The following is a 25,612-nucleotide window of genomic DNA, read 5'->3' on the forward strand; positions in this document are numbered from 1 at the left end:
CTTATAAGCTAATCTCTCTATATTCTTAGCTAAAACTAATATAATTTCAAATATAGATATAAAAGAGTTTAATTAATAATAAATTATTTGAGATTTAATTAATATTAATTAAAAAAGAGCTTCAATTGAATTACAAAAAATTTGAGAGATTTATTAATCTATATTGAAAAAGGGGGGGGTAGATATATGAATTTGAATATCTAATTTCGAAAATATGATTTTAGGGTTAAATGATATTAAACCTATTCCTCGAAATCCTGATTTCATATTTTAAAAGATAATTGATTCTTTGTATATAGTTTTAAAAGCTATAAAGAATTCAATTTTTGAAATATAATTAATATATACCTTAATAAATCTATTAATTTAATTACTATATAAATATTTCAGATTATTAAAACAATCTATATCAAATAATTGAATTAAATAATTTGAATGTAATAATAAATATAAACATATAATATTATTCTCTTTATAATATATTTGAAAAGCTTTTGATTTATAGTTTTTATATCTATTTAATATCAATATTTGATATTTACTCTTTTTTTAATTCTTAATATATTTATCAAAATATTTCAATCATTTTAAACCTGTCTCATTATTTGTCTATCCATTAAATATAGATTTAATAGTCTAATCCATAGGAAAATCGATTTCGATATATTAATTAAAAAGATAAATTTATTCTTAAATTATTAGAAATAGAGATATAATTTCATCCTCTCTATTACTATATATAATTACTATAATCTATTCTTTATTACCTGATTATATTATTTTGTTTTTATTATTTCATTTAATATTAGTTATTACCATTTCAGAATATATTATATTTATTATAAAGCTTATTTTATTAAAGTTATAGAAATTATAGTTGAGAATACTATATTTCATTTACATATTTGAAACTAATTAAAATCATTTTTTAATAAACTTAGAATCTTTATAGAAAACTCTTTAAAAGTTATAAATATAATTAAAATATATTTTTAATTCAATTTAATTCTTTATAAATTAATATATCTAAAGCTTTTCAATATACTTTGCATTCCTCAATTCAAAAATATAATTCACTATATCTTTTATTATTTTAAGTTTAGATAAAAACCCTCTTGAATTCATATTAAGTATATATTAAATAATCACTTTTTTTTCTAATTCTATAAGATTATAATAATTCACTTAAGTTTTGATACAAAAAATAAAATCATTTATTCTATAATTAAATATTATATATAATAAATTATATAATTTAATAACTTTTCAAATATTAAGTTTTTTGTTTTTTTAAATAGCTTCAATAGCTAAAAATATTCAAGTTTCTTTATTATTCGATTGTATTTCAATTAATTGATAAAACACATATTGAAATGAGAGATCAACAATTGAGATAAAAGTGATCCACTTAGTGATATAATCTACTCAGTGATAAAACATGTTATATAAAATTTGATTAAATATCTAGCTAGCTATAAGATCTTATATCTTTATTCTTTTTGTTTAAATTGATATGGAATTTTGAAACAAGTGACTTTTAATGGTTTTTAGTGTGATATACACTAGCCAAATTGAGGTCGGTATTCATTCAAAACGACACCGAGTAGTATGTTTCGGTGGAGGCTCAGAATACAGTCAGCACTGACAATTATTATCTACAAATTTTAGGGACATACCATATTGACAGTCTCGCCCTTATTAAACGTTGTTTGATTTGCTGATATGAGATATAGTAGGCCTTCATATTGAGAATTCGCTTGCTTATGTAATAGACTTGATTGGAAGGGAGCATTGGTGGAAGATGATGCTGGTATGTTGTTCATGATCGTGAGTAGCCAAGCACGATGGTATGGTATCTTTGAATAACAATTTAAATACCTACGTTAACGAGCTTTTCTATCTTTCATACTTTTCGAACGTACGATATATTTGCAACTGAACTCCCATCAATTGTTTTACTGGTCCACGGGTAACCTTGAAATCGTCCACGGGTGTGTAGGATGTGTGGCTAGTGTGTGTGGCTCATTAGCTTGTCAATCCATCCATGGATCTTCACAACGCAAGTATTGATTGATTGATTGATTGATTGATCGATCTATTCGTTTGTAAGATCTTACTTGTGCGGAAACCAATGAATGAATAAAGCAATCATCATTTTCAAGCTCTTTTTAACCTTACATGCCTCGTTAAAGAATATGAACTTTTCGAAACCTCCAATACCCGACTACCTAGTACGCAAAACACGAGTATCCGAGAAACTAACCGATATCCCTGCTACGTGCACGACCCTACTATGTGCACACTTTTATTATTTATATAGAAAATTGAATTAAAAATTGAAAAAGCGATATTATAATTTGAAATTCAAAATTGAGATAATTGAAATAAACTTATATAATATTTTGAAATAAAAAAATTAAAAATCTCAAAAATTATAATAATAATAATGATAAATAAGATATTAATTTTTATAAAAAAAATTATTTATTTATTAATATATTTTATAATATAATTAAAAATATAAGTTTTTTTTAATGAAATTATAAAGTTTTATATATTATAATATAAGATATTTGAAAAAAACTAAAGTTTTTTATCGAAAATTTGAAATTATATTAATATTAAATTCTAATATATTTTATAAAAAATATTTTAATAATTAATTATTAATAGAATAATGAATTTATAATATTTTATTCTATTTTTAAGTTATATAATAACAATAATCTTTAAAAAAAATATAAATATATTAAAATCTATAATTTATTAATATTAAATTTAAATAAAGATTTATAAAAACTTATTAGGAATTTGATTTAATCTAATAATAAATATAATATAAATATTTATTAATTTTTTTAAGAATTTCAATCTTAAACTTTTTTGTTATATAGTTTTTAATCAATTATTAAAGAATGAAACTATATTGATCAGATTTTGATTTAATAAAAAATTTTAAATTTCGAAAATTAAATTATTAATTAATATTAAATTAATTTTTATTTAAAATAATTTTTTTAAAAATAAATTAATAATATTTTGAATTGAAAAAAAATTCTTTTTAAAGAATTTTATTTTAAAAGAATTTTTATATAATTAGAATCTTATTATATATAATAGAATTAAGATTTAGATAATTTTAAAAATAAAATTTCAAAAATAAAAGATATTTTTTAAATAATTTTCTTTTATTAATCAAAACTCTATATATTTTAATATTTAATATAATCCCTTTTTTAAAAACTTACTTTTAAATCTTTAATATTAAATATAAAATTTAAATTTATTTTAAAAAATATTTTTAACTTTTCTAAAAATATTATAAATCATTAGAAAAATCTAAGAATCTATATTAAATTTAATTCTTTTTACTTTTTTGATTTTTTTGATTTTTTTATAATATTATTAATATCAAAAAATCTATAAAAATTTATTATAATTCTATAAATAGATTCTAATATATTATTTATTAAGAAATTATATATCAAGATTCTATATTCTCTTTATTTAATTATTCAATCAATTCTTAATTTAATAATTCAAAATCCTTATAAATTGAAATTGATAATATTAATTAATTATTGAATTAAATTTTATATTATTATAATGATTTTTAAATTTTAAATTGATTTTTGTTTTGATATAAAAAAAAGTGTGCATATAGTAGGGTCGTGCACGTAGTAGGGATATCGGTTATATTGTCTCCCAGATCCTAACGAACCAACACGTCCACGCCACTATAGTTCTCTTAAGATCTATCAACGTTATGCATCTCCTTGTTAAATTTGCAGCCTTTTCCGATTCTTGCACACGCCTTCTCAGGGCATTGATGCCCGAGTAAACAATTTTCATCTTCGCAATTCAACTTGGAGGGACATGGTTTGAAGCGTGAGATGAATCGTCGAGCGTCAATCGCTTTTTTGTCAAGCCTTTTCCCATGCAAGAAGTTACACTTCTCATACGGACATTCTCCCAGAATGTGAAACATGTTGCAATGTTTTGTGTTTCTCATCACAGTAATGAGTGATGAAGGCGGGGAAATGATGGCATCGAGACGCTGCCCTTTGCGATTCCGAAGCACTTTATACTTACTTCGTACCGGAACAGCCACTGAAGAATCGCTGCTTTCCTCCATACTTACAGCATCCGAAACGACATTACCCAGCACTCTTGCAGCATAGCTGGGCGTGTCTGGAGTGGAACTTCTAGGAGGTGTGGTTGGTAATGATACTCGCCGGATTGATAATTTTGTGTTTCTAAACACATCCGGAAAGCGAGCAACGAGAAACTTTTCCTTCATTATTGCTAATTCTTTAGCAAATGGAGGGCCTTCGAGCAAAACAATTCGATTGCTCTTTGCGGTATTTCCTACATATGGCTGGAGAATTCGCGCATAGCCATTATCTGCTGAACCACCAAAGATGACCGCTCGGCATTGGGCATCAGCCATGTCGTGCGTGAAACATTCTACGACGAGTGTCAGTAACGAAATGTCCTTTCCAACGGATTTAATGTTCGATGAATTTAGGAAAACTACCTTTCAGCTTCGAATCCGCACACTCCTTCCCATCACCCGCATCCACAAAATCACACATGGGGTGTCCCATATTGAAACCGCGAACAAACATATCAAAATTATCTGCGCTACCTATACTTTCATTGTGATTGTAGGCCGATGCCAAGCCTTTCTTATTTGCATACACTCGAATGCGGATTGAAATCTGGCTTGGTAACTCGAGCTCCGTTGAAAGATATTCGCACAATTTTGTTCTTAGGCGATGGACGGTCTCTAGCCCCCCTTGCTGAGAAGATTTGATGAGATCATCGCAAAACTTTCAATATTCAGTGGCTGGTGAAGTACGAAGTTGATGGTTTAAAAAAGTTGCATCTGTACATACCGTCATGCAATCACCATCAATCAAAACCGACACATAACTATTGGAGTCCTTCGAGCATTATCAATAATGATGTTCCCAAGAGCAATCATTAGGCAGCCATACAATTCTTTCTTCGAGTCTCGCAAGATTCACCTGAACATCAGAGAGTTTCGACTGGTACAATTTCGCAGTATCCTGTTCTCTCTCAAGATGTAACTTTGTCTCCGTCAGGCCACTTTCCAACTCGTTGATGCGGGCAAACAATTTCTACCAATAAAATTGTCCGTTAGTAATGTGCGGGGCAGAAAGACAAACGACTAACCCCAATGAGTTGATCCTTTCCCTCCTCAATCTCTTTCAACTTATGGAATTGCTCCTGAAATACTTCAAGAGAAACCATGGCTAACTTCGACAGCCCAACACATTAAGCAGACAACTTTCACACTTTCATGAATACATACTCGTAAAAACTCAAAAGCAAGTATTTAAACAGAATCGCAGAGGCGCGGAATGGGCACCTTCGCTTTACATGTCATGTGAAAAATATGCAATACTACCCTAGATTTGGTTCGATGTTGTTACCAAAGAAGCCCTGCACAAAGCCTTACTTCAAACCGATTTGGAAATTCATGCATATGCTTCGCCAATAGACTGTATCTTCGTGTGAGTGCACGTTATGATGGCAAATTCTGTGGCCCTTGACTTCATCTACGAAAATTTAAACCAATTGCAGCTCGTAATTGATATGTGGTGTGTTTTAAAGGTCTATGGCCAGGGCCTTTTGCTTCATTTGCTTCATTTGCATATACTATTATGAGTTCGACACAGCCTTGCGCGCGCTTACAACCCTGTAAATAAGTACATTTCTTTACTCCAAACTCCAAGGTTTCAGCAATCTCTTCAATTCTAGCATATTCTTGACACAACTTCCGTCGCGACGGTAGAGTCAGGAGTTCCTGGGTACTGATAAGTCTGCACCTCTCCACCACTGCTTTTAGGTCAGTTATATGCTTTTAATGTCCTTTCCTTGAATTGTTCCGCCGTCAACTTCGGGAGTGTGATTGAGTATTGAGAGCATAATCAGTAAGTGAAAAGATCTACATATTCTCTACTCTGCATAATATCTGCGCAGGGCTTTAGCTATGCTGTGCCAGGCAATCTGTATTCCCACGCCTTTTATACGAGAATACGAGGCAATGCAGTCATAACTGGATTTCTCGAGCGATTTGAATGATCTGATTTTGCGTTTGTTCTTTACATTCACGTGGTCACTCTTCAATACACTTCATCTACTGCATCTTTCTTCACGTACCAGATCACAGACAGTCAAGATATATCGATTTTGGTTGGATAAATTCCTCAATTTTATTATATCAATCTGTATCGCGCATGTGTGAGATCTGCCATCCGCCATATGGAGTATTTCACACACGAAAATAATTACAAAACAAAATTCAACTGCACTGGTGTGAGATCTACCATCCGCTATATGGAGTATCATATTCACACCAAAAAATAACAAAACAATTTTAACTCCGCCCGTGTAAGATCTACCATCCGCTATATGTAGTATCATATTCACACCAAAAAATAACAAAATAAGTCCCAGCAAACAAATCAAACAAATTTCCCAACTCCGGAGCATCCAGAGCCTTGTATCTCTCACTTCAAATTATTCTTGCTTTTCTCCATCCTTGGGTCCAAATAATTTCCAAGCAAGGGCTGTTTTCTCCTCCTCCTTGGCTTTCTTCTTCTCAGCATCCGTTTTGAGACCGCCAAATTGATGAAATTCTTTGGCATATTTCTCATCGGCAGCTTTCTTCTCCTCGGCTTTCTTCTTCTCAGCTTCCTTGTCGACTCCGGAAAATTGATGAAATCCTTTGGCGTGTTTCTCTTCGGCGGCTTTCTTCTCCTCGGCTTCTTTCTTGAGATCTCCATGTCCGCCGTATTGATGGAATTCTTTGGAATACTTTACATCTGCTTCGATTTCCTTCTTTTTCTCCTCCTCTGGAGTAAGGTGTACTGGTGGTTTGGGTCCGAAGAATGACCATTTGAAGACTTGGATCCACAATCTCTTTTCAATGGGGTTCTTCTCTGCCTTGGTCTCCATTTCCCTTGAAGTAGGATTCTGGATATCCTGTGTCGTCAACGTTCTCTTTTCGGCTGGCACATGGTTCAAATCATACCCCTTTCCAGCTAAACAAACAGTTCCTGGAGCCATGTTTTGAGCAACACTCCAGGTACCGCTAGCACATTGCTGGAAAGATGTTCCAGAAATACAGCTGAACTTGCCTGCATTGGTGCAAGTGCCCTGCTGTTCAGCCTTGAGCTCGATGATATCGTCAGCTTCGAATTGAATAGTGTAATTGTTGTTTTTGTAATCATCCGACTTGATCTCAGAATATTCTTGACTTGTAGATTGAGAAGCGGTGACTTCAGGTTGAGTGGTGGTTGATTCGGATCGAGCAGTAACAACTTCAGCCTGGGTAGTGTTTGATCCAGATGGAGAAATGGTGACTCTAGATCGGAGAGTGTTTGCGTAGGACTCGGGATAGCCAGAGCTACAATGATAATTGCAGAGGCCAGCAACGTATTCTCCCATCATGCCCTTTGGAGTCATACCATGTCCGACCCCACCAGGTTCGAAAAATTCCTTTGGTGGACATTTTTCACAAAACTCTTCCCAAGGCATTAATCGCATGTACTTGACGGGCGTTTTTTGAGAATCACGTTCTTCAATCTTAGATTCTGATTCTTTGTTGGCAACACCACCGCATGTGTCACAGCGTTCTTGCTACGATTTGTTAGCTAAAGTTTACTCGGTTGAAATAAGAGTCCAATGGTCTGAAGCACAGAACTAGTAAGACAATAAGAAGTTTCAATGACCCAAGCAAACTTGGTGCCTCAAGTGACTTGAGTGATCCATTCAAGTTCGGATATTGAATGCTTCTGATTGCTTGTCTGTATTGAGAGTATCTAAGAAGAGATGGAAGTATAACTTACAATTGGTAAAGCTTGTACTGAGTTAATGGCCAAGATGGCAGTGATGGCAACTTTTGAGAAATGCATACTGATATCTTGTTGTCGTTGATGTTAAAGTGTTGTTGTATGTCGAAGTGTTGTTGTATGTTGTAGTGTAGTAAGAGTGTATGCGTTGTCTTGATCGATGTTTGATATGAATGGATTCAAAACAGAAGTCAGAGAAGTACGGATTTTCCATTTCTTTTATAGAATTTGAGAACTCTGGCTATCTGTTCTTTAGAGCTACTAGGTAACAAAGTTTCAATAGTTTGGAGATATTTTTCGTTCTTCTGGGAACTATGAGATGTGATCTACTCGAGTTTAGTAGAAAGTCTTGAAATCACACCAAAAGTTTGCTCTAAAAATAAGATTCCGATGACGATCTTGCAATGGTTCGTAGTTCACTAGGTGATGACTCAATTATTGCGTGCTTGGAGATCGTAGATTAACTAATTGAAGGCAAGTATCTCCTTTGATGTAGGTAATAGTGAGTAAAAGTCCTCTAGTTTTTCTTGATGCGGGGCGATAGATCTCCTTCATCGAAGCTAAGTTCAAGCTTCCATCACCATTTGTTGGAGTCCCAGATGAGTAATAGTTGCATTTAGTACGTTATTAGTTTTTCAAGTTGAAGGATTTCGATCTAAGTGGTTGACTCTACACATCATCTCTGTACTGGTGCTTTCTCTTTGTTCCGAAGTTGGAAAAACTCGGTTATTGTGTCAAATGAGAACATTATCCATCTCTGGCAAGATCTTTTTCTTCAATGCTAGACTCTGAATAAAGGCTTGGAAACACAGAAACAGCATATCTGTCTTTTAAAAATGAAAACTAAAATTCAACAGTGCTCATATTATACCTATCTTCTGATCGGACAGAGAAAAATCTAGCCAAACTTCATTGCTAGTTGCTAGCGCCTCTTACTCAATCCCCGCTGATCACATTTTACGGAAATTGACGGATCAACAGAGATTTCATATACCTACCTACCATTCATTGAAAAGAGTTAAGCGTTCATTCTAAACCGAGAAATTATTGTAGAGATGAATCTCAATCTCTTACTTATTCCTCAAGCCCCTAGCCTTTCCCTAAAAGAAACACCACATTACTTTTCATCCAACTCTCCCCGAGATCTCTTCAGACTTAACAGATAAACATACTCATTAGGAATCCCCATACCCCGCACGCTAGAACTGCAGAGCCTCATCTACATGTATCTCCACAGTAACCATCAATTACCGTTTCGCCACCCACTAGTACGCTAGGAGCTCGACGATCTCCACGTTAAACATTGTCTATTATGAAGATCGTGATCTAACTTACTTCATCCAAACTTAAAGTATTGAACACCGTTTCCATGATATAGTTTCGTCATTTCTTATGGACTTTCGGAACGATCTAGGTAAGTTCTCTTAGTCTATCACCTCATATCTCGCGATCTAGCTCTCGCTCTAGCTCTAGAGAATCGGGTGAAAAAATCTGATTTTGCATGTCTCCAAATCATCTCCTCCAGGATCATCGCCTACTCGAGTGAATTAGTGCTCAAATATTCCTTGGAGAAAGTATATGGTTGGCTAATCACCTTCACCGACTGAGTGTGGACATCTGTTTTGATGGTGCGAGATAACATGTCAGTGATTGGGACATGATTTAATTCATGCATTCAGTAGATCCGAACGCTCGAATCAGTTGTATGAAAATTCTGGTTTGAAGTAAAGATTAGGTTGAGATTGTATGAGATTGGAAAAGAAAGCCTCTGTTCCGTATTTTGTCTATCTCGTTCACGGCACGTCGCCTATTTCTGCCACAAGAATCAGTAGGTTAAGACTCGAAAAGTCTAGCCAGTATTTGTGGTTGTTACACATGATATATAAGCCAGTCATACATTTAGTAGAAAATTACCCTTTTCGGAAGATTGCAGAAAGATGATTGAGATTCTCCAGTACAATACTCCATAGTATGACACTAACTCTGGTGAAGTTTCGGTGTTTGTTGCATATCTGTATTTTCTCTCGTATGTTGTCTTCATTAGACTAGTACAGATTCCTTTTGTACCTTTGGGAATCGACGTGTAATTGATGAACATACCTTGCCTTTGGTCATTATACGTCATGATCTACTATTACGGAATCCGGTAAGAATACGTAACTGATTGTATCATATCCGTCATTTACATGAGATAGTGAAAGTAACAATCATGCTCCTGTTCCCCGATCAAATCCGAAGTGACGATTCCAATTCTGATTTTTCCTCTGCCATATCATATCTCATAGGCTGGAACTAAAAGTTCCTGTGAAACCTATTCGATTCAAATTCCCATCTTCAATCTCCCCGTCAAATCATTCCCCTTTCAATGTATGACTCAATGGGTCCAGCAGACGGCACTAAAACACCAAGGAATTCGAAAACCTCTACATAACATCATACCCCGTGATTCTACAATAAAAATATCTTTTGATGCCCATCTACAATTCACCCCCTTCTTGAGTTCCTATTTTGGTAAGTTACTTCCTATTTAGGAACGCTAGTTGGAGGAATCACTACCCACGGCATGAGTGTGTATTTTGGAATCTTGTCTATACATATATGATGTGACTTGGTCAATTGATCAAATTGATGAAGATAACTCCAAGTGATAGGTAAATTGTATTATTTGTGGCTCACTCTTCTTTAGAGTGTTTCTGAGGATATAGTTCCGAAGAATATTTCTCTTGAATTTTTATTCGTACTATGGACTATCTATCTGTATATCATAAACCACAATAACAAAACAAACATCCTGAGTTGAACATTCGACATGTATGCTCTTCCGCAACAATCATTCCACAATCCCAATATGCCAATAAAAAATCTCAATCCTTCCATTACCCCTCAGTTTTTCCTGAAATCATCAGCTCAGCCTTTACCATACATCTACGAATTCACTCCCAACCAGTCACCCCCAATCATATACCCCGGAACTTTCCATACAGTAGAAACATAATTCAAGGAAGAATCGAGCCTCTCTCTCTATGTCCCGTGATTTCCACCATTTGTTGCACGTCTACAAATCACCCCCTTCTGGATTTCCTATTTGGGAATAGTAGCTTGGGGAAGTACTACCCATGGAGTTTCGACTGTTGCACTCTATAATTTTCATTCTTGAATTTTATCTTGTGTTGTTTATTTATCTATTAATATTTTCTTACACACCTGGGAAGTTTCTGTACCAAAGATATCTTTATCAGTTACTCAAATATAAGATTTCTATTCTCTCTATTGGAACTTGCTATCGAGTCTGCTTGAAGACTTTAGAGTGTCCTTTTATGTACGTGAATATTTCGTGTTGTGAGATTCTAGATGTTACTTGTATCTTCCTACTTTGTTGACACATCTATACAGTAACATCCATCGCATATTCATATCTCGTATCATCCACAGGAATCATCCTGAGATGAGATGGAAATTCATACTGACTAACTTACTCACTCACACATTCAGTCTACCTACCACCACCTTCTAACCAGTATGATATACTGATAAAAGCGCGACCAGTGCCTTCATCCACCCATCTTATCATATATATATATATATATATACATATATCGAATACACTCCCAAACTCAATAACTCTCACAGAATATACTACAGGATTTGATTCTACATATGATCCATCGATAAGAAATTATATTCTGACCACTTGTCTCTTCTTCCATTAGGTGTATGATCATAAGTATATCAAGATTAAGGAGAAATGTATTAAATCCTGTACATGTATAGGGAACCGAAGTTTACTCTTCTACTAAGGTAGTAGTATCACATCACATCACCTTCCCTTCTTCCTCCCCTCCCTCCTCCCCTCACTATAACCCCACCAGCCAGAACAAAACCAACTCAACACGAAACGCCATCCTTCCCTCACCCCCAAAAGAAACAGAAATCAAAACAATCCATCTCATTACAACCTTCCTCACTAATTCCCTGCTCTAACAACCTCACATATCTACCTAGTACCTTTTCTCAACCGTATGCCAATGAATGAATATCCTCAGTAGCTCTTTCCCTCTTATTTCTAAACCATCTTATTATTAAACCAGACTATCTAGACTAGGTAGGCTAGACATTTTCCCTTGGTAGAAGTTCGTAGAAGTCATTCAGTAAGGTATAGATATATGTATATACATATAGTCTGAGAAAACTATAAAAGTGTATTTATTATCTAGGTTCAAGTAGTGAGTATATTATATTGGATATTATAGTAGAAATAGTAGGAGTAGGAGTAGGAGTAATGTATATAATATAATATGATATGATATACTCGATTATACGATTTCATATAATTCCAAATCTATAAATCTACAAACCTACAAATCTACAAATCTAACCTACTTATTTATCTATCTATTCATTCATCTATCTACCCATCTGCCTACGCATCTATCTATTCGCTCATCTATCTACCCACCTACCTACCTCTCTCTCCTAACCTTTCTTTTCCCATTTCCTTCAAAGGCAGTGATATTTGTTATACAATAAAATAGATACATATATATAATGGGAATTTATAGATAAATACATAAAACGTACTTAAATAGAAATATGTACATATAAATCCTCAATCCTCAATTATTTTATTCATTTATTCATACTCATAAACAAAACTTACCTGATACTCATCTACCCATCTCCATTTCTTTCTCTATCTCCATTTCTGTTTCATCTAATACTTTTCCTTTTCCTATTCTTTTCTTCTTCCATACATATAAATAAACCTTCACATCCCCATCCCCATTCAAATACTAACCACCTTTAAAAATATCATACACATCACACATCACACATCATATACATCGCATACATCCAATAAAAACACTAATACCAAAACCCAATATAAAAATCATGAAATCATGAAAATCTCCATCAATATATATATATATATATATAATCCCCTCCCCCTCCCCCTCCCCCTCCCCCTCCCCTAATTCTCTCTCTCCACCTATCTACCTACCTACCAACCTATTCTTCAATCTTTTACCTTAATCTTGATAGCTTTAATTCTCCCTCTCTCTCCTCTCTCTCCTCTCTCTCATGTTTCTAAGAACTTACTTTATATATATTTCCTTATATCGACTTTACATATCCCAATCCCCCATCCCCCATCCCCCATCCCCCATCCTATATCCCAAACCCCATTCCATCCATCTCTTCCCTTTCCTTTCCCTTCCTTTACCTACCTACTCTCGCAATATCAAGCTCTTAAAATCTCAGCATCCCACGGATGAATAGAAAGAATAGAAAGAATAGAATTTTGTCAGATTCACATCCTCATTCGCATCCTCATTCGCATCCTCATTCGCATCCTCATTCCCATCCTCATTCCCATCCTCATTCGCATCCTCATTCCCATCCTCATTCCCATCTATACTGGTTCTAAATCTGAATCTAAATATCATTCTAAAGTCAATCTAAACCCAATCTCAATCTGAACCTGATATATATCTGATATATATTTTGAAATCCATAATTGATTACCCCATCTCTTACCTTGCTCGTTTACTTACATATCAACTCACCAACTCACCTACGCACCCACCAATCCACCCATCAAATCACCACACTTCACCACACTTCACCTCACCTCACCACACCCATCTCATCCCCATTTCATCCCCATCTCATCCCAACTCATCTCCTTCCCACTCACCTCCAGAGATCCTCACACAACCCAGCCTCTCAAGGATTTTCCATTTTGCACGATCCAATCCAATCCAATCCAATCCAATTCAATACTCATACTTATACTTACACTTACACATCTTCCATGCACTTACACTCACCTCACCATCTATATTAATCTCCTCAGATATCATACCATCCCCATTCCCCCACCCAACAACTTCCATATCCTCCATCCCTTCCCTTCCTCTTCCACCTCAGATAAAGTCTCAAATCTCAAATCTCAAACCTCAAACCTCAAATTTCAAAAAATCAACCTAAATAATTAATCGCATCCATCCCATACCATGCCAACCCATCCATCCTAAAGTTCTCTTTATTCTCGCCATGTAAGAACCAACCAGACACAACAAAATGAAACAAAATACAACGAATGAATCGGGGAAGACTCACCTTAAATATATCATTGATCGTCAATCATCAATCAACATCACAACATCAACACGTCAACACATCAAAGCCTCAACAACATCAACATCAACCACACACATACACACACGAGAGAGAAGGGGTAGTAGGTAGGGTAGATAGATAGATAGGTAGATAGTATTTGAAAAATACGTTTTTATGATCTAACGACCGTTAGACATACATGTTCCATGTTTCATGAAAATCTTGCCTATGACCTGACAAATTTTCATCACCACAACCACCACCATCACCACCACCACTAAACACACCATTCGTTTCTGCTTAAATCCATCCATATCATATCTGTCCTGACTTAAAAAGAAAGTAATGTTTTTTTTTTATAAAAAAAAGGTTGAGAACTCCACCGGTTGATTCCAACTCCACACCATCCCCCACTTCCACCATGTTTACCAATGATGATATAATTAATTCATCGCGCGCAACATAGCATTGATTCCACCCTTTACCAACCCACTCCCATTTAAAAACAAAGCCAAGCCAGCATTCGCCAACCATCGTACAAGCATCCCCCAACCTGTCGATATATGCCCCCAATGTTCCTTCCCCTTATCCCCATCTCCATGAAAATTAGCCGGGTACCATTGACCTCAATTCCAGTGTTCCAATAAAATGATCAACGGCATATGCAGTCACGCCATCTAAAATCCGATTCCCATGGTATATGATGATGTGTGAAGGCTAGATGTGGCCATTGCACTGTCTCTTTTACCAACCAACTAAAAAAAGACAAACGAAAAAGAAAATCTGTTGTGACAAGTGTGTTGTAGTGTATGTATAAGTCGGTAAGGTGTATTAATTTAGTATTCCATCCCACATTCCCGGGCGAAAAGCTGGGTGCATATTTGTTTGAGAAAGTCCTCGAGCAGCTTCTGTCGCACAACAAAGTCTCTTCCTTCCAGACGATGCCGCTGGCATAATTTGCACATCACTAGCGTGTCCACCTGGTTTGGCCAAAGCGTGCGCCATACCCCCAGTCATCAACAGATCTCGTACGTTATCATGAAGAGAAGCTTCAAGTGAATGAGTCCTGCTTCGTTTAGCACCAGCTCTGTTAGATGTATGCGCGGGTTTGTCATCAACTCTGTTGGAGGAGTCCACAGATACGGATTGGCGATGCAATTCGTATAAAGTTCGTGCGGCTTCATCTAAAGCATCGGCCCCAACCTCGTCGTCGCTTTCACACAATTCAGCTACCGTCACAACAACATTTCTATTCTTCTTCTCACTACACAGCTTCGCATATCGACAACGCGCCTGGACATCCAGCTTTACTGAGACCGGCGCACACGTCAATGACGATGCAGATGAAATTGAAGATGAACGAGATGTTCTTGATGAAGTATCTGAAACCATTGATTCTGGCGAAGACATGGACGAGACCGAGTTGGCCAAGGATGATCGACGATTGCAAGAATAACCTTGTGGGGATGAGGTCAACTGGCTTGCCCACTTTTCAGTCGCTTGCGGGCCGCAGAAGTTTGTCTGTGCCATAGCGAGACTCATCGATGATTTGCCGAGCATGTAAGATGCAGCACTCACAGCAGGAGTGTTGTATCCAGTACTCTGGGGAGTCAATCGTGGAGTTGGGAGAAGGCCAAGAGCCGGTACAGGTCTCACAGTTGGATAAGCGGCTGATGGTGATGGCTCCATGGTATTAGGTGAATAATGCTTTGGAGACGAGGTGGGCTCATTGGAACCTGAAAGATGATACGCAGACAACGGTGTGAAAGGTCTTAATGGAAGACGACAAACTTCTTTGTGAGATGGATTCGTGATTTCGTTGATGTTATCCAATTCCGGGTTGAGCTGAAGAACGATTCGTTTCCACTCGACAGATTGTTCTGCGATACTCAAAGTAGAGGCTCCTGGAGATGGGGGCTGCGATGATGGTGTATAGTTCAAAACAATGTCGGTCCAACGCTGAAAAACTTTCTCGGTAATGTGCAACTCCCACTTCACAGCGAGGAGGAATGCTATTTCGTTTTGATTAATTTCCAAAGTGGGTAGTCCAGAAATCTTACTCCAAGCGCGCGACGAGTAGTTTCTATCTTGCAAATATTTCGATGCGAGAATAAGCGCCGATAGGAACATTCGTCGACCACATTGTAAAGCCCGGAATGATTGAGTATCATCCGATTGCTCCATGGTAAAATCGGTCTTTGGTACAAATGGTTTGATCAAGATCAGGTAGTACAAAGCGACTTGAAGAGTCGAGTAGCTGGTCCTTGATCTTTTCAAAGTTTCTTGTATGAAGATGCGCAGAGGAAGGACACCTTTACCCATTTCACTTCTACAAGCGACGGTTGAAAGGGGCCATATGGCTTCGACAATCAAAGCCGAAGAATCTGGGGAGTGGTTGAGCGCATGGACTTGGAGATCATCAGGAATTCAAAATAAGCTTACCGACGAGGCTGTCAACAAAGTTGACCTTGCGATCAGCTTGACGTATCAGGGTAGGAGGACGACCTGTGCGAGTACTAGATCCGCCACTAGTCCTTCTTGGGTTCTGCTTTTCTTCTGGGGCGATTTCCACCGGTAACCTATGTTGTGGCCAAAATTTTGTAATGTTATTTTTTTCGCAGATATCGATTGCGATGGCAGGGAGGGGTAGTTGTTGAGTTGCGCAGAAGTATGGAGGTTCGGAATCGGAGGATGCGCTTGTGATGGAGGAGTTGTCGGATGCTTGTGAGGCTGCATCGGACCAAACTGAAGAAGTAGAGGAGGAAGCCGACGAGGCTATCGAGGAACTGTAGGGACCATTACAAAATGAGGTGTAAGGCGACAAATCATCTTCGCCGCAATGCATCTTCAAAGTGTTTGGTATGTATTTGGTGTATTTTGTAAGTAAATCGGGAGTGAAAACGTTCTATGCGAAATAAAACTCCAGTCGCCGTCTGTACAAAGCCAAAATCTAGATTATAACGTTATAGACTATTCCCAAGAAACCTTCTGACTAGATACAGGCTCGTGCAACAACGCGGTAGTTATTGCAAAAGCTCGATGATCGAGGTAGGAGGAGGATAAGACTAGTTTGAAGAAGAGATCGCAATGATTTCTTCAGGAACGATATAACCGGTAGATTTGGACGATGTAAGACTGGCGACTGGGTAAGAAATTGAAAGACCTAAGAGCATGTTGACCTTTCCGTTTTGTGAAATGGTAACTGTTGTGATAAATGGTGGGCTAGTTTATTGGGTAAACCAGCGTCCCATCAAAGGTCGCGACTTTGGACGAGCGGGTAAGGGTGTGTATGTGTGTGTGTGTGTATGTAAAGCGTAGTTTTTGTGAAACGTATGCCTTTTATGCAAGTGTAAAATAAAGCATTCGAAAGATGGTTGTACTGTACTGTGTGTGTAGATGTGCGATTGTATTCGTGATTGGTAGTAAAGGAAAGTCGAGGGTTATAAACCGATGGTTGTCATTGAACAAAGGATTGAGTGGAGTGAGTAATGCGTTTTGTGAATAGGATGAAGAGGCGAAGATTGCGAAGGCGACGGAGACTAAAAAAGTTTAGGCTTCGAAGAGAGAATGATGAGTCTTTCCTTTCCTTTTTCCTTTTCCCTTTCAATAATCCTTCTTTTTTTTTTTATAAAGACTCAGAAGTCACGATGGATTATTTCAAGTGAAGAAGAGAAGAGAGAGGAGAGAAGAAGGATGGATGATCTTTTTGTTTTTTTCAAGATGAAGTTAACATTTGACTCTTTTATGGGAATATAATATATGGAAAAAGTGTTTTAAGGTGAGGCTGTGAGTAAGTCTTGGGTAGGTATGGATGGTATGGATAGTCTTGGGGAGGGGGGGGGGGTGGAAAGATTGATATGGGTGGGTGGTACCTTTTTAGGTGTTCAGTTGTTGATGGGGTATGACTGATTTTAGTGGCAAAGGCTTGATGATCCACAAATAAAGTTAAAGCCGGTACCGTAGACTGTAGTGAGTAATAAAGTATACGGAAGTCTTGGTAGGTGTTTAGGTGTTTAGGTGTTTAGGTCTTTAGTACTTGGGTAGATAATTCGTCAGGAGTTGAGTGAATCAATCTTATGTGTAACCAGCCAAGTTCAAGTTTCGCCTTCAGTTAAAAAAAGAGTACAAATCCTTTTTCTTTTTAGAGCTTGCTTTGAATGATGACTGATGACTGATGACTGATGGCGGGACGGAGGAGTTCAATAAAGAGGTAGAAACTAAAATCAATTAATCAACAAAGAAATCTCGTGATCTCTTTGCTCTTTGGATCAAGTGAATAATAAAGAAGTAATGGTAGGTAATAACAATAATAGTAATTAGGTGGCGAAGGATCAAATAGATGGAATTTAGGTAGAAATGATGAAAATGGTATAAACAAAAAAGATGCGATCGTGAGTCGTGGGGAAAATGGAGATTGACGCCTGTTTGTGGATGGATTAGGATTTGAATGGGATGCGATGAGACGAGACGAGATTACTGTAGGTAGGTAGGTGTGAGTCGAAGATGGATGAATATGTCGACGGATGAACTGGTCAAACTTTTAGGAGGCGGGCGGGCGAAATGAAAGGTCAGTGTCAGTCAGTCAACCACTACAAATCAGACAGGCTGACTTGGATTTGGATTTGGCTTTGGGCGGGTAAGATGATCTATGAGGTGAGGTGAGGTAAGGTGAGGAGGTGTAGGAAACCAAACCCGTGTGATTGATATGTACGAATGTCGAAGTAGATGGATAGATAGGTAGATGCGAATTGAGCTGTAGAACTGTGAAACCGTGAAAGGATAAGAGGTCGATCGAGGTGATAATTGACGGTAGAATCAAGAGACCAGATGAAGGAACTCTTCCAACGTAGAATAGAGGTGAAGAATAACAATATAATGAATCCTATAAAGACAAACGAACAAATAAACAAACAAACAACGTTGCTCTTCTTTTCCTTTTCCTTTTTTTTTTGATGCTTTTATGCTGTTATGCTTTTATTTCCCTTTTTGGGAGATCTTTTATTTTTTCTAATGAGGATATGTATATATGAATGAGTTGAGATGTGATTTAATCTGATGCAATAAAAGAGTTTTTAGTAGGTATTCGACGATAATTTGTGCAGACTTCAAGGAGCCGCCGACTTAAAAGTTTCGGGAATCATACATGTTGACGATGAAGAGGGAAGAAATCTTTGCGTACGGGCGGGCATGGCTGCTGTTTTGTTACAATTCCTGCCGCTGCGAACATGCATGGTTATGATTATGTTTAGCTAATGAGATTTGCTGCTTCAACTCCATCCCATCTGAATGGTCGGTCGGTCTATTTTCTGGTCATGGCAGACACCGACAGTGATTACGGAGACGTAAAGGAACCACATGGTTTTCTGGCAAAGCTTCATCTCACGAACCAACCAGCTATACGGAACAGATATGACTGATGAAGGGATGTGATGAAGAGACAAGGATAAGGTAACCCCCCGACGAAAAAAAAGATCGAGATGTGTGTGTAGGAGTGTGGGCACTGGACAGAGAGAAATACAGAGCAGATGTATGTTGCAAGCAATGTGCATCGATGAGTCTTAGCATTTGTTATTTTTTCATTCTCTACAAATCACATTGATTGATTCATCGCCAATGCCAAAGCCATTTCAGCCAAATTATCAGCCAACCGAGAATCATACAGCAGAACAGGAAGGAGAAGGTCCCAAATAGAGAAAAAGCAAGCAAGCGAGAACGAGCGAAAGAAAGAAAGAAGAAAATATGGTGGTCATTATGGTTGTGTACGGAACAGGAACAGCCCATGCAAAACAATCAGTTGACGATGGATAAAGAAAGACAACCAACGTTGAAATGCTTGCATCTGATATAGTAATAGTACTTACTTATGGCGATAGTACTCATTTCAATGTGCGACTGAGTAGAGTCTAGCTTAGCGGGATCTTTCATCCTCTACCATTCCAAAAATGATGCGAGGAGAAGAGATTATTCTCAAAAACAGAACCAGTGACAGTAATTCCGAACCACCAAATGCTATGCTTTCATACTTCACGCCTCATCAATAACTAACTCTTTGAAAGAAAACGCCTACAATACTTCTAATAACTAGCGATGTCGTGCAGAATATGCAGTGTTCCGCTACTTCATAGGACATGATATGATATGATTATCAAGAAGTGTAATTAAGAATTTCATCAGTGTCTCTGCTTGTTAAGCATCCGCCCTTTCAAATTTCCCGTTCTTCTTGATGATTGATCGATTACGGAGCACACACCCGCCAAACATCCTCCCATTCATCCGGCTGTATGCTGGCGGTATTGAGCCTTGCCTTGCACAGGACAGGAGATATTCATCGCTCAGCCCGTTTCGACCGTCGCCATCCACCGATGATGAATATCGTACACAGCCTTGCAATCAGTGCTGAAAGTCTCAATGTCTATCGCTCCATCCATCAATCAAATGCCTTCCAAGAGACTCGCAGCCCAGCCGAGCCAACGCAAAAGAAAGAGCATCATCTACCTACGCACTGTACTATACTATCCTATCCTGTACGGACTATCGGCAATTGCGATCTGGGTGTGGGGAATATCTCATGAAACGCAAGGGCATACGAATCCTCTCTCTTCCTGTTCTATTTTCAAATTTCCCCCCTCCTCACAACGGAATGGAATTTCAAATTACAGTCGGACTATCCCATGCATAGACCATCTATGGTGCTGTGCGGCATGGCTTTGATACGGAGAATCGACACACCTAGGCACGAGTGATTTCCTCAGCCTCTTCGCAATTGCGCATTCCCCTCGGTACTTCCGTTTGCCCATGCTGTCCCAGAGTCTAGAGGTTCGAATCACTTCTCAACATGCTCATTATCGCCGATGAATTGTGAATTGTGAATTGTGAATTGTGAATTGTGAATTGTGAATTGTGAATTATGAATTGTGAATTGTGAATTATGAATTGTGAATTGTGAAATGGTGAATGTCAAATTTAGATTCTGCTAATTGCCACTGACAGTTCCAAGTACGATTTACGATTATTACCTAGGTACGATCATCACTCGTATCAAGTATTACCTAAGGTACTCGGGAAAATGGCGGTAATGGCGAAATCCAGATACTATGTACGAAATATACGGGAAACAAAGAATTATTACTCACACCAACTTTTTGCCTTCTTACCATCTCATTCATAGTCTCACCCGCCTTGGGATTCACATCATGCAGGAAAGCAAAATAGATGCAACACAAAGACAAGGCAAAATGAAGTCAGAAGCGAGAGAAAACTACAGTAATTGGATCCGACTTAAAACTCTTCCCTAGCCGTGTCGCTTCCGGTATCATCACCAGTTTCATGACCTTATTGTAACACACCCGGGTATCACTCAGCGAGATTCATCAGCCCCCTCTAAATATGGAGGAAAGGAAAGACAGAAAAGAATAACTACAGGAAACTTTTATCCATTCAGCCTTTCAAATCATTCGTATCTTTCACATCAAAGTCCTGGAGATTCATAAGCCCAAGTAAGCAGTAATAATTCTCGATGAGATCGAATCTGGCATGTCACCAGCCGAGTGATCTCAGAAGCAAAGGCTTTTTTAAACAGAGGCGTTGATAGCATAGCAAATAGGAGAATACTCCCATACACATACTCGTACATCTAAACTGTTAATAATACCCATGAAGCACACGACCAATGACCGTGTCAAATATATCCCCCACCCCTATCCGAAGCGCATCTCTTGATTGGTTTGGCGACGACAAGTATAAGCATGCAGCAGCAGCTTTGCTTGGAATGGCTTTTTTTTTCATGCTCGTTTCCGGCGTTGTGATTACGGGCTGCAGTATTCCTTCACAGGACAGGACAAGACCTCAGTGAAGGAAAGTGGGTATCCGCTTTCCCCTCCCTCATGGAATCGAGAGAAGTGGAAAATTCGAGATATTTCGGTTTGTTTGCTTTTTTTCCTTCCGCTGCAAAGTGTATTGTAGCATGCATGTTACGGTTACCATTTGTACCCAAGATCTTTTCGAGAAATTTCCACCTCTTCAATTGCATCAAATCTGGAATCTGGAATCTGGAATCTGGAATCTGGCATGTCTGGATAAGAAAATCCCACTTCTCACTCACCCACCCTCACCTCATTCACCATTAACACCGACGGCCCAAAAAGAGAATCCTCTATCGATTTTGGGTATCGGGATCCGGAAATCCATCGATGAGTCAAATCCATCCATCCACTCCAGGCTGCAAAATAAAGGCGTCAGACAGAAAGGTCCGAGCTTCACAATCAAAGTGCTAAGTAAATCTTTCTCCTTTGGTCTCGTTCACCATGCGCTTGTTCTCGTCATGGTAATACCATACGAGGGTCAATCCTCGACACTAGCTCGTACGGAGGATACATACATCACATCACGAGAGCTTCATTTCCAATTTCCAATCCAGTTGGCATGAGACAACGAAGCGCGAGCGAGAATCATGTTCGGGAGTCTCCAGCTCCTTGGGCTTGACCGTAACAACGAGTGCAACAACGAATACCCTATCCGTCTTGGTCATCAGGTGACTAAGGTTACCACTCGAGCAAAGAAACACATCATCAAAATGTAAAACACGGACGTGAAGAGTGGCAGATGGGATGCAGATGCAGATGGGAGATGGAGTGGCCGATGGAATTTTCCAAGGACAGGGATCCTAATGATGAAGGATCTTTCTTTCCACTTCAGTGGCATCCCCGCGTTCGTTGTAACTTGTTGGCATCATATCATATCATGCATTACCATAAGAACGGGCTCCATTTATTGGAGGGGTGCGAAATTTCCATTCCTCTCCGAAATCTAGGTCAGTCAGTCAGTTCAGTCATCGGTCACGCTTTCACGGCCCTGGTCAGTGAGTGAGTGGTAGGTAGCGTAGCTGAGCCATAGACACGATGAGAAACCACGCCTTCGAGACGGTCAAGAACATCTTATTAGTTCTTTCATTCGTGAGAAATATCTATAAACCAATCCGTGTCTCGAATCTCATATCATGTGTGATTGAATGACGGGGTTTTCCTGGTTATGTTATCGAGTGCAGGTGGAGGTGCTGGATTTGATTGTTACAGTTACAGTTACAGTTACAGATACAGATACAGATACAGATAACTACAGATATATAAATTTGTAAGAATTCAGAAACGGCTATCTTTGAGTAGGTATATAGTGCAGTATATAGTATATACCTAGTAGTATCATAATACTAATAACAATAATTAATACATACCCTCTACATTGTAGAATCCTACAGTAGTTTGTTTCCTTGCGTCCTAGTTTCCTCGTGTGTCCTAGACAATAAGGTAATAAGTATCTGTCTATCTATCTAGGTATGGTATGGTATGGTTTGGTATGGTATGGCATAGTATGGTATGGCATAGTATGGTGATTCATAACCACAACACCGAAAAACTCGGAGAAACTTCGATTGACTCATTCTCTCATCAGCAGACTTTCCGAGATTTTTTCGCGGGGGGCTATTGAGATTTGCATTTGGAATTTTGATTTTTTTGGTGAGTTGGGTTGATAGGTAGGTAGATAGGTAGATAGGTAAGTAGATATCTTATTGAATGATGGATGTGGTATGCATTTGATATGATATGTATGTAATATGTATATATGTTTGTAGTAGATAATATATAATAAGTGATTTATTTCCATACTTGGAATCTTTGTTTATTTATTTATTTATCTAGTTATAATATCTTTCTATGAAACTCATCCTTCTTCATTCGAGGCCGAGGTCGGTCGATAGTGTAGCAACCCAATCTGATTTGATAGAGAAAAATATTGTGTAGTTTGTTTTATGAGTATGAGTATGAGTATGAGTATGAGTATGAGTATGAGTATGAGTATGAGTATGAGTATGAGTATGAGTATGAGTATGAGTATATTATATGAGTAGGTATGTATAATAATTAATCTCCTTAATAAAGAGAGAGATGGAAACAAACTTGAAAGGGAAATCTTCTAGAAAAACAGTTGGTGAGGAATTGCAATGCCAAGATTGCAAATCATTCGGTATGAAGGAGATGGAGAGGGGGATTGGATGAGCGAGCAGGGATGTGTGGTTAGTTGCATGCATGGTTGCAGGGATGCAGGGATATGGTGATGGTGATGGTGATGGTGATGGTGATGGTGAGTGAGTAATAATAACTTGAAGAGTTCAGTGGTTTGAACTATTTTACCTACCTAGGTAGAATAGAATAGAGGAGAGAATAGAAAGAATTGTAGGGTGGGCGATTGAGAAGAGGAATGCAGTTTCTTCTTTTCTTTTTCGTTTTTGTTTCGGGACCTCGGAGTTGGGATTGGATTGGATTGGATTGGATTGGATTGGATTGGATTGGATTGGTAGAGTAGCTGGAGGGAGGGGAGGATGGGGAGGATAGCAAAATGGAATGAATCGTTTCATTTTTGCGATGTGGTACTTGTTAATTCTTATGATTAGGTAGGTAGGTATTTAGGTGTTATATGAATATTGTTTAGATTTAGTATATTTAAATTTATGTTTATATTCATATTCATGTTAATATCAGTATTATTATAAAAACGAAAATGATATAATCATCAATCAATCAATCAATCCACCATTCAATCCACCACCCAAGTTAAAAAACCAGGATCCAATCCTCCTTCTCGAAGCAAGCATGGAACAAAAAACATTCCTCGTTTCCGATGCCACTCGGTTAAGTTTAAGTTGCTGGGACGGTTGCCTGCTGCCTACCTACCTGTCTACCTGTCTATACTACCGAAAGCGGCAGCCCCAGTTGAATCAGCTACCTAGTAGCCAGCCAGCCAGTCTCTTTATCCAAATTACATTACTCAACTCCAGCCGTGTCAAGTGTCGAGTGTTGAGTGTTGAGTGTCCATGCTGCTGGCTTGGAAATGGGGAATGGTAAATGGGATGGGGGATGGGGGATTTGCTAATGATGCGTCGATCGGTGGATGTGAGATGGATGTTTTATTTATTGTATTTTATTTCACGGTATTGGGTAACGAGGTAGGCAAGCAAGCAAGCAAGTCGGAAAAATCTGTGCTGAGCATGTTGCTTGCTTGAAGCGCGTGGAAAGTAGAAGTTGTGTGTGTGTGGACGGATGGACGAAGGGATGAAATAGATGGGCTTGGTTTTGTATCAGGCTGAAGATAAATGGATGAAGTTATTTCTTTACTTTTCTTTGGGTATTTGAGTACAGCCTTGAAATAAGAAAGAAGCCTTAGATCCGGTCGGTGAGGTAGGTAAGGCAAGGCAGGCAAAGCAGAACAAGGCAACGCAAAGCAAGGCTACGATCTGCCTACATTCATTTACACAATACAAGCATATCATATCATATCATATTCACCTCCATCCTTCACCCATCCATCCATCCAGCCATCCCTCCACCGCCTTTTCTAGCTCGCTACCTAGCTACCTATTATTCGGAAAAGTATCCAGATATATACATACATACATACACATTACTATACAATATCCCCAGCTCAGATCAAAATCTCACCAGCCGCTGCTTATCTGTCTGCCTATTTTCTTCTTATTGGCCCCCCACCCGCCAATTTCATCATCTCATTTCATTTCCAGAATGTAATGTCTCATGCTTGTGTTGATCATTCCACAC

The 25,612-nt window shown here is 37.8% G+C and overlaps 3 protein-coding genes across 3 annotated transcripts; all 3 read right to left on the reverse strand.

Annotated features, from left to right (window-relative positions):
* Positions 1-3,748: 3,748 nt before the first annotated feature.
* EAE97_001724 (uncharacterized protein) lies at positions 3,749-5,277 on the reverse strand (the record flags this gene model as incomplete). Its single annotated transcript, XM_038872235.1, has 5 exons — positions 3,749-4,467; positions 4,538-4,832; positions 4,899-4,946; positions 5,001-5,144; positions 5,200-5,277. The coding sequence occupies 5 exons, from the start codon at positions 5,275-5,277 to the stop codon at positions 3,749-3,751; spliced, it is 1,284 nt and encodes a 427-aa protein (XP_038736793.1).
* Positions 5,278-6,549: 1,272 nt separating this feature from the next.
* EAE97_001725 (uncharacterized protein) lies at positions 6,550-7,946 on the reverse strand (the record flags this gene model as incomplete). Its single annotated transcript, XM_038872236.1, has 2 exons — positions 6,550-7,671; positions 7,881-7,946. 2 exons carry the CDS (start codon positions 7,944-7,946, stop codon positions 6,550-6,552), a joined length of 1,188 nt encoding a protein of 395 aa, XP_038736794.1.
* A 6,888-nt stretch (positions 7,947-14,834) lies between these two features.
* EAE97_001726 (uncharacterized protein) lies at positions 14,835-16,848 on the reverse strand (the record flags this gene model as incomplete). The annotated part of the gene is made up of 2 exons (XM_038872237.1): positions 14,835-16,387; positions 16,446-16,848. The coding sequence occupies 2 exons, from the start codon at positions 16,846-16,848 to the stop codon at positions 14,835-14,837; spliced, it is 1,956 nt and encodes a 651-aa protein (XP_038736795.1).
* Between the last annotated feature and the right edge of the window lie 8,764 nt (positions 16,849-25,612).

Source organism: Botrytis byssoidea, assembly GCF_014898295.1.
Source record: "Botrytis byssoidea strain MUCL 94 chromosome Unknown BBYS_003, whole genome shotgun sequence".
In the NCBI taxonomy this organism is placed as follows: Eukaryota; Fungi; Ascomycota; class Leotiomycetes; order Helotiales; family Sclerotiniaceae; genus Botrytis; species Botrytis byssoidea.